This window comes from Henckelia pumila, chromosome 1 (genome assembly GCF_033568475.1).
Source record: "Henckelia pumila isolate YLH828 chromosome 1, ASM3356847v2, whole genome shotgun sequence".
Classification (NCBI taxonomy): domain Eukaryota; kingdom Viridiplantae; phylum Streptophyta; class Magnoliopsida; order Lamiales; family Gesneriaceae; genus Henckelia; species Henckelia pumila.
The window spans coordinates 104932588-104949198 of NC_133120.1; the positions used below are offsets into that span (position 1 = coordinate 104932588).

General features: G+C 34.0%; 2 protein-coding genes across 5 annotated transcripts; both read right to left on the reverse strand.

The window, feature by feature from the left end:
* Nucleotides 1-1899: 1899 nt before the first annotated feature.
* LOC140874868 (uncharacterized) lies at nucleotides 1900-4102 on the reverse strand. Its single transcript, XM_073278326.1, has one exon. It carries the CDS (start codon nucleotides 3846-3848, stop codon nucleotides 2034-2036), a length of 1815 nt encoding a protein of 604 aa, XP_073134427.1. The 5' UTR covers nucleotides 3849-4102; the 3' UTR covers nucleotides 1900-2033.
* A 1824-nt stretch (nucleotides 4103-5926) lies between these two features.
* On the reverse strand, nucleotides 5927-14866 carry LOC140872487 (SPX domain-containing membrane protein At4g22990-like). 4 transcript variants are annotated; one of them, XM_073275411.1, is made up of 13 exons: nucleotides 14570-14865; nucleotides 14243-14360; nucleotides 13948-14031; nucleotides 13368-13424; nucleotides 12812-12932; nucleotides 12079-12390; nucleotides 11814-11918; nucleotides 11240-11694; nucleotides 10271-10572; nucleotides 8837-9012; nucleotides 7959-8149; nucleotides 6802-6935; nucleotides 5927-6414 (listed from the first exon to the last, which is right to left on the reverse strand). In XM_073275411.1, exons 4-13 carry the CDS (start codon nucleotides 13418-13420, stop codon nucleotides 6176-6178), a joined length of 2088 nt encoding a protein of 695 aa, XP_073131512.1. In that variant the 5' UTR covers nucleotides 13421-13424; nucleotides 13948-14031; nucleotides 14243-14360; nucleotides 14570-14865; the 3' UTR covers nucleotides 5927-6175. The 4 variants fall into 4 exon arrangements, with proteins under 4 accessions (XP_073131512.1, XP_073131579.1, XP_073131627.1 ...); XM_073275478.1 differs by having other exon boundaries at nucleotides 13858-14031; XM_073275526.1 differs by lacking the exon at nucleotides 13948-14031 and having other exon boundaries at nucleotides 8837-9009; nucleotides 14570-14866.
* Nucleotides 14867-16611: the final 1745 nt, after the last annotated feature.

Consider the following 16611-nt stretch of genomic DNA (forward strand, 5'->3'; position numbering starts at 1 on the left):
ATGAAGAAGTATAATTTTTTATTGTATAAATCGATTGTATCTATCCTATAAATATAAATTTGTGATACCATCTTACAGAGAAAATATATTTTTAAATCAATAATCAACAACTTTTCATAGGTTAATCCAAATCCAAACCTATAAAAACCCACAAAATATGCAGTTGAGGCACATAACTGATTGCATCAAGACACGATGGGTGAACAAAAAAAAGAAGAAGAGAGAAATGTGTATGCATGTCTAAAAAAAAATATGCTTGCTTCGTGAAAGTTTCTTTCAAGTCTACTTTAATATTAAGGTTGCCAACTTGGTTCGTGAATCGTGATATTGCCTACATTTTACAAATGTTTTTTTAAACAAAAAAATTACAAAACTACACATATTCATGAACTAATTTTCAAAATCTGAAAATAAATTAAAATCACTAACATGCACATTGAATTAAAAAAATTTATTTATTATATATACATAGATATATATATTTTCTGAATAACGCAACTCTATACTAACAATGTGAATCATTGAACTCGTATCGCATCAACACAAAAAACTATTGTGAAATTATCTATAGATATAAACTATATGGCATCAATATGTTAATATCTTCTACAAAATAACATAAGTTTTATATGGGTAGTGTTATTTACACTCCAAAAAGTGTTAATCACACTCTAAATTTTATTTTTATTGTGTTAGTTGACAAAATTACCCCCTATTTATGACTTTCTGTATATACATATTAAATCATGTTTGACCTTCCAAACATATATTTTGCATTCATTATAAAAATTATTATTTTTAAATCATTAATATTTGTATTCTATATATAATCAAACAATAAAATTTTAACGATTCATGTGTAAAAATATTTATATATTTTCTGTTTTATCTTGAATTTTTCAAAATATTATAGTTAAATCAAATTAAATATTAACTTTTATCTAAATTGTATAATTTGATTCGGTTATATCATGATTATCTCTATTGTTAATTTTAAGAATATATATTATCTTATTTCAATTCATTAAATATTTGAAATTTGACCAGAAAATAGATTGAAGTTTGGGAAAAATATTTTTTATTTTTATTTTTTTCCAAAAAAAAGTTTTCAATTACCTTTATTTATTTAAATATTCACTTAGTTTTATTTCATAAAAATAAATTATTCTAACTATTATAGTTTTAATTATTTTATTTTATTGGTTTACAAATCAAGTGATTACACAATATTATATAATTTATACTGAACCTAATATTACAAATTCACTACATATTTATAAAAAAATAAAAATAAATATTATTTTCTACCTTTTGAATATACTATATTATTATTAAAAAATTATATTATTATGTTTATAAGTAAATTATCGAGTCCTATACTCCTGTATATAAACAAATGTAATTAAAATGTATTAAAAAATTTATAACTATATCGATATTTAATAGTTAATTTAAATTTTAATATTATTGCTATGGTGTAAAAAAAATAAAAAAATTCTCCAAATTCATTCAATATGATGATAGGTTATATTTGTAACCGGTTTACTATATAAATTTTTTTTCTATTTTGAAGATTAGTTTTAAGATTTTCTCTAAAATTAATTGATTGCTTATTTATTTTTTTATTAATTATACAAGGAATTTAATTTATATTAGGTATGTGTTTAAATTTTAGAATGCTTTGAAAACTTACTAGACAATAATAAAGGATAATATTGTCAATATGTATAATAAAAAATTAAAATGGAGTGTGATTAGTATTTTTTGGAGTGTAAATAACACTCCCCTTTTTATATATTTTTTAACATACAAATATGTTTATATTGTTAATATCTTCTATAAATAATATAATTTTTATATTTATTAGCATACAAGTGTTATAAACAATATAAAAAAAATTAAATTTGATCTTATAATTTTAGAAATTATGAGTTTCTTCATTAACATTTTTTTGAGAAGAAGATTGAAGATTGTAACCTGAGTTTGTTCATTAATTAATGGAGAAAGAAAGGAGATTTGGAAAGACCCTACACCTACACCTCCACGGTTGTTTGATTGAGAGCAGTGTAGCGCCATCGTTCTTTCTCCACGAAATCTGCGTCAAGAAATCTGGAAACGAAGCTCCAAAATCTGTACACATCCTCGAAATTTGTTGGGAATCCTATTGAGATCGATACCACTCCTATGCCGTAATCTTGTTTCCCATTCTTCGATTTTTCCAGCATTTTTTCCTTTTCTTGTTGAAAATTTTCTGAGGGCAGTATGTTTTTCAAGAACCCACAAGAAAGAGATATTTTGTTTCGATCGGCCAGTTTCTGTACTAAATTGGGGTCGACCCTTTCGCCTTTCCAGTCGTATACGTTGAGTGCTATCGCTGCGCCACGGTTGAGTTTGATTTTGGGGCCGAAAATTCTGATAAGAGGAATCCCGTTTCCTGAATGTGGGTGCCTGAGACTGAGTAATGCGTTTACTAGCCAATTTATGAGGCATCTGTTTCTGCTACTGATTAGAATTAGGCCTAGTTTGTCTGCGTGATCTAAGCCACGGAATTCGATTTCTGAATCTCCAGAGGAATCAACTTTCTTGTCTAGCTCTATTATTTCGGAGAATAATGGCTGCTTTTGCTTGCTATTGGTATCGTCTAGCTGAGATTCTTGATTTCTGTCCAGGTGGGAAGTTGAGACAGAAGCTGTTCGATGAATGGTCTGATCAAAGACTAGTTTTTCAAATGGCCCCTTTGCTGGAATTAGGCTGACAATTCCCATGCTGGAGGAGGGTTGTCTTAATTCTGTGATACTTGATTTCTTGACAATCAGGCTGCAAAACCCTGATGGATTTTCGCCGAAAATCTTGAAAAATGATCCAATTAGGAAATCGGGCTGGAAAAGAGAGAGACCTAAGGTCTCCATTTCCTTGGCACCTAAGGCACACGCATCAAGCAAAACATGCCATCCATTTTCTCTTGCTAAATTCATCCATTGATAAGAATACTGTGATCCGGTCACCCTAGATTGAAGGGGGAAAACGAACAGTCCTCGATTTTTTGGCTTACTTTTGTTCACTAAGGTTTTTCTCAACTTTTTTGAGTTGACCCTGAAACTAGGCCATGAAAACACAGCTGACAATGTTCGGGCACCTTTCCTCTTTGCGGTGTCGATCATTGCTTCGACAGCCTCATTCTCATGGTCATACACTGTGAGAAGGTTTTGATTAGACATGAAGGGATAAGAGTCAGCGAGAAGCCTAAATGCTGATGACTGGTTAGCTGTGAAAACTAAGGTGTAATCTTCTTCAAGCACATTCATGTATCTCAAGATTCTTTTTCGCGTTCTGGCTTCAAATTCCGATTCTTGGCACCCATAAAGTAAGCAAGAACTCAAGTTCACTGACTTGTATGAAATGTCGAAGAAGGGCACATCCATATCACCCTGGGAAGGTGATACTGCTACGGATGTAGATGATGAGGCAATTTCAGGTGTTGGATTACAATCCTGCCGTTGGGAGTACGAGAAAAGGCCTTGGCCAATGTAATCAAGACAAACATGATTCGAGAGGGAAAGATGGTAGTATTCTTGAGCTCGAATTTTATCGGCTAGAATGGTATTCAAGTACTGTGGAATGGCTTTTGTTAGGCAAGAAACCGATTCGGTTAAGGAGGGAAGAGTTTCATGGTTAGTGAAAAAGGTGTTGGGTTGAAGAGAGGAGAGTATGGCAGTGGCGAAATCAGTTCGAGGATTTGGAGCAGTGTTAGGAGGAGAACTATGAGGATCAGCCAAGCCAAGCAGAGGATTTACACAGCAAGCGTGAAGACATGTACCTGATGCCTCTCTGATGCAATTCGATTGCATTTTTGTTTCTGATATCTGACTCAATCATAATCTTCGGTCTTCCCCTTGATCTTGATTTCCTTTGTTTTCATCAAGTTCCTTGGTTCCTAATCTTTGTTGTTATTTATGGTTGCTGCTGCTAGAATTAACTATAAACCGTAGCTTTGGCCAGGTTGTAAAAGGAAGAACATACTAGAGTTGACGAAGTCAATTACGTAGGTTGTTATACATACACACACATATATAGTGTTTTTATTGTTATTATCAAATAAAAAATCCAAGATTTTGACTTGGTCTAGGCTAGCACATTGTTTTGGTAGTTTATTAACTAAATGCCATATGGTGACTTTGAGATTAAGTCTATGCCACTCTGATTACAGATACGTATTTCTGCTTCCAGAATCAGTTTTGACAGATATGTTTTGTGCTGCCATAGGGTGGAATTAAGTTAAGCCGCTCGTAAGCCTCGGCCTAAATTCGATTTTGTCTATACTTCGTTATCTAGCACCAATGTTATTCTATGCAGCGTGTAATATCCATGTAAAATACTAACAAAATGTCACGCGATAGGACAGAAGACCGATGGTGTTTAGGCATAGTACGTACCCCTTCAAGTTGTGGGGCATGCAGATTTTCTCGCCACTCCTTTTTCGTGCCGAAAAAGAACTCGTCACTCCATGCAGTCCACTAACGTATGATGATATGTAGAGTAGCTAAGTAGTGATGCAAGGTGTAAAGTGAAGTTGATTGGTATTTGTTGTTAGTTCGATGCAAGAAAAACAAGCCATCTGACGTTTCAAAGTGGCAGGCATCATCACCGCTGGCCTCGAGCTTTCTTGAAAGCGGCTTTCTTTGCTTTTGTCCGTATGAGTTGGAGAGCCTCGTCGGCGTAGATATCAGTGCAACCACGCTAATGTGAGCTCGTTTCATCATTTGCCTATTGAAAAATCATTGATCACTTGCCATTCTATGGATTCGTTTGTTTGTTTTTTTGGTCTCGTGAGTTCTTGCAACCTTTCGTCATGTTATAAACCCAAAATTAAAGTTAGAAATATGGATAGATTGATGATCTTAAAGCCATTCAATTAGTCCAATACCTTTTTGAGCTTCTGCTTTTATTGATTAGGGTGTCCCACTAGAGATAAAGCAAGTTGGATGGCGTTCGATGAAATTGACAAGTGATGAATGAGAGTAACATGATCTACTTAACCGTTGAAACATTTCAAGTTGTGGAAATGAACGAATTCAATAACTAGAAACCAAAAAAACACTCATCCATTTCATGGTGTACAAAGAAATCAAAGAACAAGCAGCCGAGCAATGGGATAATTATATATATGATCAAAAAATAGTAGGAATTTTAGAAGATCAATGTATATTTGATAGATCTAAGGAGGTGATGGATCGGGATTCGGGAATGATAAACAATTAGAGGTTTATGAGAGTGTAGCTTTCTCCATAAATACAGTTTATCATTTGCAGAAGACACAAGGCATATGAACTTGACTAGTTGGCTAACTTGCATCGAACAAGGGCTATCGTTTTAATGTCGTCAATAGCTATTTATCGTTATAATATAATATTTTTTGTGTCACGAGAATGTTGAAAAATATTGTAATGATACACACATATCATAGCTGCATAATAAAATATATCACAATCTACAGTATTCTATTCTATCGGGATTTATTATAACCATATAAAATCAAATTTGATTTGTTTATATCCTATATATGACAGCAACAATTTGGTTTGCATCCGTTGAGATGATTTAGATTTGAGAAATGGTTTACCATCGGCAAAAGTCAAAAAATTATTATATAATCCGAAGTCTTGCCCTCTAAAATTTAATTTTATTTAATTTGTGTTGATTATTCCAAGGGAATGGATGTATCGTTATATCATAATATAAATAAGTAAAAAGCTCGATTTGGACGGGAGCTCATACAAAACAATATTATTAATCGCCAAACTGCTCTCCACAAGAAGAAAATGATAAAATAATGGCGCTTTGTTTCTTCCAAATCCACTTTCTCTTAACAAACAACAATAGTCCAATCTCATAAAAATCCTTAAACAATTCAGACAAAATTCGTAGCTACATTCACACAATAATGACCAATCCTCATAGAATCGAAAAATTCGAATAAAATCCATATAAAAACCACACACAAAATTGATAATTTACATTCACATGACAATATCCAAACCTGGAAAAAACCCCAAAACTTCAAACGAAACAGATATCCATCATATAAATTACAAACAACAATATTAAAGAATGAATCAAAATTGATGATCTCCGATGCTTGTTGCCCTGAGGACGTCGATTCAACACACAGGGTGGCTTAGTACAAAGAATTGAAGGTAAAACAAGTAGCTACTATAGACACTACGCAGATCACAAGCGAAGGTATAAGGGTGATGTTTAAGAGCTTACTCTCCCCCAAATATCCTGCTAATGTGATTGTTGCATCTGCAATCACTCGAGCAATCGTCCCTGCTTCTGTTGATAATAGGCCACCATTGTATGTTCCGCGAGAAAGCCTGGATGACATTACTCTCGAGAGAAGTGACAGGTTTACCCCTACAATGGCACCAAATCAGTGCGATGTTAAAGCGACAAACTTGTGAACATACAAGTAGTGGCGAACCCACAACTTTTGATAAGGTGGTCGGTCATCTTTGTGTTTTTGGGAGGAAGTGAGGCCAAGTAAAAGTTTTTTGACAAATTATAATTAAACTTTAAGAGATTCCTACAGGACCCCCGCTGCTTGGATATCCAAGCTCACCCTAAAAAACATTGTATACAACTCAATTGCTGTCCTGACACTTGTATGGCGAGAAGGTACTGTGCATCACCGTTGAGAGGCAAAACACCAGATATGATAACTTAAAACTATTTCCAAAAGTTCGCAAGAGCTGAAAGAAATCATTCAGGACGGTTGAGAACAACAGAAAATAGAAAACTAACCTTCTAATACTTCAGCAGATACAAACATGACAAGACCTGAGCAGACATATTGTGGCACTGAGTATGGGATGATAAACTGGAAGCTGAAAAGAATACCCAGGAAGACCACAATTTCTGATGCCAATAATATTTGCCTAAAAAATTAATAACAAATATTGATCAGCAGGTAATGATCAATGAGACAATTGGCTAACATGAAACCACGTTGCAAAGCTTCACAAAATAAAACCTACACTGTGTCCGAGACATCTGTATTAGTATAGAAACTTGAGCAAAAAACAGTTTGCAAGATGCCAAAACACAATTTGAACTTGATTTTAAAGGACAATCTTCATAAGAAAATTGCCAGGTGCAATTCATGAAGCCCACTTCATTCCTAAGAGCTAAAACTCAACGGCTATAAAATTCGAGCTTAATGAGAAACAACTATACAAATGCATATCCCCGGAATAATATTGAGAATCATAAAGATCAATACTCCACCAATTTTCTTCATGATGTTTTCAATCTACTAGAAGTGCTATGATACCGAACTTCGATCCCAGAAACAAGATCCAAGCTTGACTTAGAGAATCAACTCAACGATCATGCAATAACCGTAACCAAATTCCAGTAAGGTTTTGAACACTACAAAATGAATCTTCATAAGTTTAATTTGTTTGCAAATCTAGAAGAATTCCTCACCAGTTTGAGACGAAACTCGTTATTATTGATGAAAAATATCTTCTCCTTCTCTAGTATCTTGTCCTAGCATTTATATATGCATAGGCAGCTTAAACAAGCATAATGGGCCTAAAGTACTTCCAAATCAAGCCCATAAATATTTTAACTAAAAGTAACCCGAAAATTAACGTCAAGTAAACAAACTTACGGCCCATAACACTAAATAAGCCCTATTTGATATACCCAAGACGACACACAAATAGTCCAAGTTGTGTATTTAATTCAGTGCATTATAAACAAATTATTTCACAAAGAATGGGCTCTACAACACAGAATTCAACAGTTGCCATCTGCTCGCCACATCAGAATTATCTTAATAAAAAATTGGAAGAGATTATGAAAGAAGCACCTTTTATACATTGAGCAAAGTATAATTCATTGTTTTAGATATTAATGATCCATATTCCATAGCAGAACATCAATCATGAAATTACCTGTCCTGATACATATTGCTTATGTAACTTCCAACAATAATATTCACTGGAAGAACTGTTAGGCCGAGGCAAGCAAGAAAAATCGACACTGTGCTTGTTGTCCAGCCAAAATAGTAGGTTGTGACAACACTTGATTCTGATAGTAGAATCTCCATTGCATATTTAAGCATAAAGTAGATCAACAGCTGAACCTGTAAGACATGATAAAAACTTACTATATCAAGTGAACAGAATCTTACTACAACTGACCCTGTACAGATCTTGTGTTTTATCCTCCCATAAAAAGAACGATATGCCCACTACCCATACAACCACAGTGACGTTTCTAGTTCAAATACCTGTTTTAAGATGCTTTTATTGCACCAGAAAACATATGAATGGTTCCACATATTCTACATCTAATCTACAATCAAATTTCAAAATTTCAGCTCTTTTATTAATCTTTCAGCAGTGGGACTCTATCAGAATGTCAAGCATCATTTTGTCACTTGGTCAATAAAGGAAAATACATAACAAGTTCAAGACAATTTAGCCTTCAGAGACCCATGATCTGAATAAAACATGTTCTTTTGTTCACTTCGGCTTCATTGACAATGAACAGTACCTACATGTATTTAAAGTAATGATTTTTCGACCGGTAATGATATTAAAATTTAAATTGGCTACTGTATTTTTCTCAATCCATCATTCAAACTCGGTCCATTACCCACAACAAACCTCACTCGTAAATATTTTCTTCATCACATGTTAAAAAATAAAACAACTTCTATACGAGCAATACAATTACATCTTCTAATTTCCAACTACAATCATGCAAAGGCTTAAAAATAGGCTTCGCACTTTTTAAACAATTAAACTCTCAAAATTAAGCACATTACCTTTACAGAAGGTGTAAGTAACCGATAAGCAGCTGCCAGTGAATTGGCTGGTTGACGAGATTCCTCTGAAGACTTTTCACTCATGTCACATTCTTCATCTCCGTCATCATCTTCATTTTCTACTGCTGTTGAAAGTAGTGGTTGTGCAAGACCCTTTTCAACCTTATCATGCTCTTCTACCAAACACAAAATATCAGGTCACTAAGTGTCTATTTGGTTCTGTAATGAGCATAACTTGAAGAAACTTAATTATACATGTACAAGCTGAAACATATAACACCCAAATTTTAACAGAGATATAAGATGAAAAAATTTGTCAATCTGAAATTTGAGTGCATATTATATATTTATACAAAAATTATATTAAATAAAGTAAATCTAAATACCCTGTAACTACTCATAGATGTTAACATCATGCACTTCACACTGGTATCATCATGAGATTAAGACAAACGATAGAGACAAAGAAAGCAGACGAGATTTAGTTGACCATTAGAAACAAAGATAACCAATCAATCAACAAAGCAGCAGAGACACACAAAAGGACATCCACTATGATGAGAATTCAAGATGCTATCATTTGTGAGATAATAAAATATTTGAAAGCCTAGCTTAGTATGACATATGCTTTCTTCGAATTCTAATTAGGCTCTATTCTGTTTAAAATTCTCTAATATGTTTCTTGTTCTATTCCGGATATGTTTTCTGCCAATTGTATAATGTATATTCGAACTATTTCTTATTTAGACTCATCATGATTGAGTTCGAAAATTCCTTGTGCTTTGAAACAGGTTTAAAGTGCTTCAAATAAGGAGTCAAAAGTATAGGCCTAGAGGGGAGGTCGGGAAAAATAAGAGTGGGGAAGAGCTTGGAAGTAAGGAGTCGTGAAATAGAAGTTCGACCTATAACTTATTTATGTTTAGAGCTTTCCAACGTTTAAAACAAGTATTAAAGTAATTTATTATGTTAATATTTAATCCATGTAGGATCAGTTTTTCGACGAGAATTTTCCTGCAATGCTTTATCTTATTCCCCAACAAAAAGAATTCAGTTCTTCCGTAAAGTTAAAAATTTTGATTCCACTTGATTATTCCGTTCCACTTTTTTGTTCTGTTTGTACATGTATGTTCCGTTCAAGTGATCAAAACTCGGGTCTTCATCTGGTTGATAGCTCTGAACTTTTTTGCTTTTGGTCAGTCCCGTATAATAAGCTCAAAACGACACTTGCAATTTTGGAGAAAATAGAATTGACAAATCCTAATATAGGCTTCAAGGTTAACAGTACATCTTACCTGTCTACCTGATATTAAATGCAATTTTACAAATTTGTGATTTAATTATGTTAATTATCTGTTTTGTTGGGCACCATCCAACTAGTTATCACTTAACTGACAGAAGACAAGGTATGAAAAGGAGATATTAAGGAAGCCATACCAGCACTAGATTCTTGTTGGTCTTGATTGGTCTCGGTCTCATGAGCAGGTTCTCTGAATGAGATCCACAGCCATACCAAATACATTAACCAACCCAGAGCCATTACCCAACCAGGTAAAGTATTTTGATTAAATGTGATTCCATGAATCTTGAAGTTAGTTTGGAGCAAACCAGCAAGTGCAGGGCCACATGCCATTCCTAGAGCACTGGCACTAACAAAACCTGCTGAAGCCTGCATGCGAATTTTAAGTGGTACGCAATCACTTATGTAGCGGCGATTAACGGCCCTGGCAGAACCAAAACTGCAAAATCATGAAACGAGGGAAGCTATTCTGAGATCATATCCAAATCAATCACTCACTTACTATTCACTTCATCATTCAGTTAGTATACTCAAATGGGTGCATGACTGTACAGGCATGAAAATTAAAATGTAAAATTCCTGATCAGATGATTGAGTATATTAGGACAGAATGTGTCACCATCATTCTTATGGTCTGAATTACCTAAATTGGAGTTTGTTCACTCTCTTGTTAAACATATAATCAATACTTAAAAGCTATTGCCATGCAGAAAGAGGTTGCAAAACAAACTCATTTGTAACAAAGTATTTGTAAAAACAGAAAAGAATGGGAATAAAAAGAATCAATAAGTTCAACAACAATATTTCACAAAATAGAACTAATAATCTGAGAATGGAGACTTCATTCGATAATTTAGTTAACCTCATCATCTGAAAATAGATCAGATGAAATGGCCATAATTATTTACATTAGAAGTGGTAGATTGTAGATAATATCCAGTGAAAAAGGTCCGCATCAAGCGTCAACTGATAAACACATTAAAATCAGGTTTGCCACATAATATCAACGCACGAAAATGAATCAAGCACACACGCCAGAGAACAGAAAATAAAATAAATTACAATCTGAGAGAGAGAGAGAGAGAGAAAGAGAGGATGTTGCATACCCACAAAATAGCCGACCAAGCAAAAGTACTGAAATTGAATTGAGATCCAAAGCCAATGCATACATCAGATTTCCCACAAAAAGGACTATGCTGCTGAATACCAAGGGTCTGAAGTACGACTTATTAGACCAAGCGCTGAAATACACTGAAGAAAATATCTGTGCAACTGCCATTGACCCAATCACAATACCACAGACAGTTGCTGCCGCTCCAAGGCTCGTAGAGTAGTCATCTGCTGTTGGGACAATAATATATGTATTAACCATGTACAGAAATGTGTTCACCAGATTCAGAAGAAGTGACATGAAATGGTATCTCTGATCATCTATATGTTCTTCAGCAGGAGAAGGCAACTCTTCATGCATAATCAATGCATGCTGACCCAAAAAGTTGAGGAGATTCGTTGAGTTGGTTAATCTGTCAACAGCTGATTGCATTAAATCAACTACTGGATCCTGCAAATTAATCCTCAATGAATATGCACAGAATAGAGTACTTTCAAAAAAATAACCAACTGCAGATAGAAGATGCATGAAATCAATGAAAGTTAACTGAAAGACAAAGGTGTCCATACCTCAAGAGAAAGTGGAGGCTGGTCGTATATCGATAAATAGCTTCCTTGGCGGTCCTGGAGATCTGCGAGATTCCGAGAAATAGCTCCAACAACAGCTCCCAATCCCTGATATCAGCAGTCAAATCAGCGATAAATCCACTGCTAAGTTTCATCGAGATGACAATTTATCGATACTTTATGGTCCATTTAACATATCTATTGCAACGACATTGTTTGACTAGTACAGGAAAATGGAAGCAGGGTGACTATTCCTTCAGCATATTACCACATGCTTGAATATTCCCTGAAGCTGGGAATAAGGATGATTAGCACGAGTTTTCACATAATAATCGGTGAACTTGTATCCAAATCTCTTATCAAATTTCTTGAGTATCTTCCTCAGACCAATGGCGTTCATTTCAACAAAGAATAAAAGCTTTAGAAGATCTTGAGCCACTGCCCTATAAGATTCTCGCAACTCAGATATTTTGGATATGTCGGGCTCCTCCTGAATAGCATCTTGTTGCTCATTAAGCTGGGCAATCCTGGTTGCAATGAGGCCTTGTTGTTCCAACATAAAGAGAACGATAGTCTCAATCTACAAAAGAACAAGAAATTGTGTAAGCTTCGTTATCAGTAATAGAGCAAAGATGAGTACTTATTCGTGACCGTTGACGGAAAATTATAGCATTTCCACCAAGTATGCATATTAGTTAAAATGATTGGCTCGGCTTACTCCGGGCCAATATTACTAAAGGTTATATATAGATGTGTCCGGAGTTCATCAATTCCAAAAATTAACATCACTTTTCAGAAAAAAAAAATAATTGGGAAACGGAAACATGTGAAGAAGTCGAAGCCACATTTCCTAACAACATGGTGAATAATATAACACATAATTGAAAACTTTGATATCTGGAGTTTGATGAGCAAAACATCGATGAGAACTTATATCTGGAGCTTGATGAGCAAATCGCCTACACGAATGTGCCTCGTTTGGATGCATTAAATGTTTTTACCTGTTTATCCAACATTCTCGAGAAATCCTTGAGGACATGACGACGATCCAGTGCTCCAGCTTCAATCTGATTAGAATACTGCTTCACCTTTTTCTTCATCAATTTGTAGTTGATATAGTATCTGCAAGATACCATGATTTTCTAAAACCGTATGCACAAGGACAAAATCAAAACAATACTGCCAATATAATGATCTAATCTTGTAATTTCAGATCCTCTCTAACTTCACATGATTCTACCCTCACACGGGTTTTTATCTAGTCATTGTTCTAAAATAAGTTACCAATTGTTCATTAAAGTTACCTGGCAAATGCACTAAAAAAATCAAGGTATAAGTATCTGCACGACTCTCCGTCGAGCACATCACATGTTTAATAATGCTATAAACACTTAGTAGGAGTAAACTACACTTGTTTAATGGCTCATAATCCCAAGCACTCTTCTTTTTTTTTTTTTGACTTGGAGCACTCTCATATTTTAATTAATTGAAATGATGGAATAACTTTATTCGTAGAACCATCACTGTATCAAATCAAATCAAATATATCATGCATACCCTTGCCATTCTGGAATTTGCCTTTCCTTCAACTTTTTGCCGAATGCAACCATTTCTCTGTTCAAAACAATACAAAATTGAAATATGAATAGAATGCAATAAAATCACTCAATAGATTGGGAAATTATTTTAGATAGTCATAATTCAAATGTACAATCAGTAGAATGAGGTTATGTTTCACCACCGAGAATGTTACATCTGCCGCAGTTGCTACCAACAAATGTCTCCAAATAGATTGTTTTACGGAAAAAAAAAAAAAGAAAACCAGTAAATGATCTTATAAATTTAAGCCTTCTAATCATTCACAGATATTTAGCTCCTCACGTAAAACCACACCAATAGTTGCTTTGTTTTTGTGTTGACTAAATTTGACACCATTCCATCATTAATAAAATCTCGATAGATTAATTCAGGTTATATTCCACCCAGGCTAATGTTGCAAATCCTCCATATGAATTACAGCAATAACCATGCAAACCCACCACCGGACCTATTTCTCAAATCTGAACCTTAAAGATGGGCCATGTTGCTTATGTAAATATGAATATGCTCAGCTGGTTAACTGCTAAGATAAAGGTACAATGGTCACCACCGGCGCTTGCTATATATCGGCAACGAACAGGTCGGTACCCTTTCAGATATGGAAGAGCTAAACTGAAACAATCTATGCATAGAAAAACTTAAAGATTATCCAGGATTTAACAATCAAAACGAGACTTCTAAAATCAATTTTTAATCAATTTCCTTGATTGTTAGGGCCACCACTTTACACCTCGTGTAGACCTTTTCAGAGAAAGAAAGAAAGCAAAACAAACGAAGAATCAAGAAAAAAATAAATTATGATTTCGCCGATTAGTACTGTAAACATCACATACCAAAACTCCCTTGAACAAAAACGTGTCAGCAAATCAAGTACGCCTTCTCGACACAGTTAAGAAAAAATAAATAATTTCTCCTCTTCAGCACCACGAATGAGACTCTGAAAAGTCCTCCCTGCCATCACATCAAACACCGAATATTAGATTTTCCGTAATAAACTAACAATGAGCTCAAACATAATCCGAATATGAAAAGCACTAAGTATACTAAAATCATCATTGTTAATTAAAAAAACAGCCAAAAACATATAAATTTCAATCAATCAATAAAATATATGTACATATATACGCACGAAACAAAGACAAAAAAATGGTAGGCCATACCTGAGAATCTCGCAGCTAGGACCGGGCAAGAACTAGATGAGCATCAACAAACGAAAACGAATATTCTCGAGGAATGATTCCCCGTGAATCGAGCAAATTCAGCAGATTGGCCCAATTTTCATCTCGAATCCATCACTGGCGCCACAATTCTATTTCTACACCCTTCGACTTGAATGAAAAACGCACACAGATGTGTTTTTGTGTGTGTGTGTGTGAGAGAGAGAGATTCTCAATCATATGCAGGATCCGAGTTCGTTGCCTTGTATGTAATTGTAAAACCAACATGCATGATTGGGGTACTTGAAGGATAATAATTCTTAAAATAAAAAAAAAAACTATTATTTCCTCCTTGAACTGTGTGTAAATTACAAAACCATACCTTTTTCTGGAATACTGTTGCTGCCAGCCATTTGTATTGACAAAATTTTTTAATAAGAAGCGGTGACACCTGGCGGCTGGCAGCTTCTCAGTATTTGGTTTGTGGAAATATTTTTTAAATAAAAAAAAAAAGATGAAATTGGTAGTTTTTTTTTAAAATATGTCTCACGAGAGTTGTTAATTGTTATTGTTATGATGTTAAAATCATGGGAATTGATTTCAAATATGAGTTATAAAGATAAATTTTTGTTTTTGTTTTTATTTTGATAAATTAAAAATAAATATTCGATTGCAATCGATTTTATTCTTAAAAACGTGACAACGAATTATTTTCAAAGAGTCTGGCGATACGATCTCACGGCTCTTTATTTATGGGATGAGTTAAGTTCACTCATATAGTCATATTTATAATAAAGAGTTAGAGTTTTGACATTAAAAATAATATATTATCATGAGTGACTTAATTAAGAAATCTATTCCACAAAATTTATCCGTGAAACTGTCTCGCAAGAGTTTTTGTGTGTTCAAAAATAAGATTACAATTTGGTGAAACATGTCTTTTATTTGATTGAACCATGAAACAATATTTAGTTTTTATTACCAAAAAAATATTATATTTTATAGTAAATATAAGTCAGATCAAACCGTAAGACCGTATTTCAAAAACTCTACGTTTTTTTTATGCTTTGAAAACTCTACTGTTTTTTTTTTTTTTTGAAATTTGAAAACTCTACTTTTAGAACAAATAGAAGAATACATGTTCCGTGCCGCCAATAAACTAGTATTTTGTTACCATACGTAAACTGGCGAAATGCAAAATAAACGAAAGGAGCCGTGGCCAGGCGCTCTGTTTTAGGTTAATCAGTGAATTTTGAGTATCACACACACAAACTCATAAGTCATAAGTATGATATTTTGATTATGTGGCCATGTGGGAACATGTAGCTACTCTTTATTGCATAATGGGTAAATTTTTAGATTAATGTTATAGTCTATAAATTAGGTTAGTCCAAGAAATTATTGATAGAAAAAATCAAATTACTAATTATTGATCAAACGTTTAATTACTTCATCAACTCGAACAATCATGGAAAACGTCCATGTTATATATTATTACGTATCTATGTAAAATATCATAATTTTATCATATATTTGGAACACAAACCATACGTAAGTTGCCAAATTTCGTATTTTCTTTTTTAATTGGGTTGACCCCGAAGGTGACTCCATCTCACATGAGTCAAAGGCCTATTGGTTCATGCGGGGTTAAATCGAATGATATGCACGAGCGACATGAACCTGAGGGAGGGAGCAACATGATCAATCCCCAAAGCATTCCCCACAATATTTCAGCAGGGAATATGACTCAACACGATGATCGAATTCGTAATGCTGTCAAATTTTTTTCCACGTCACCTCATGGCTTATCAACCCGCCCATGCCCCTATGTGCGCCAAATTTCGTATTCTCGCCGTATATATTTGTGGTGTGTCTAATGTCCCCGCATTCTTATCCAATCATTCTCAGAATCTCGAATGTCATAATATCTCTTGTTTTAGTTTAAGCCTTTAGAATTATAAAAAAATAATATCAAATTGGGTTCAATTTCGTTCGTGCTCAATGAATACATTATTTAATTAATTATTAATAAATGATAAAAACAT

Bases quoted from the DNA above. Each gene is read 5' to 3' on its own strand.
- LOC140874868 (XM_073278326.1), bottom strand. From the start codon at position 3,848: ATGCAATCGAATTGCATCAGAGAGGCATCAGGTACATGTCTTCACGCT.
- LOC140872487 (XM_073275411.1), bottom strand. From the start codon at position 13,420: ATGGTTGCATTCGGCAAAAAGTTGAAGGAAAGGCAAATTCCAGAATGG. The intron at 12,933-13,367 runs GTATGCATGATA...GGTATCTTGCAG, and splicing joins CAAATTCCAGAATGGCAAGG to ATACTATATCAACTACAAAT. The intron at 9,013-10,270 runs GTATGGCTTCCT...TGTGTTTGGTAG, and splicing joins CCAACAAGAATCTAGTGCTG to AAGAGCATGATAAGGTTGAA.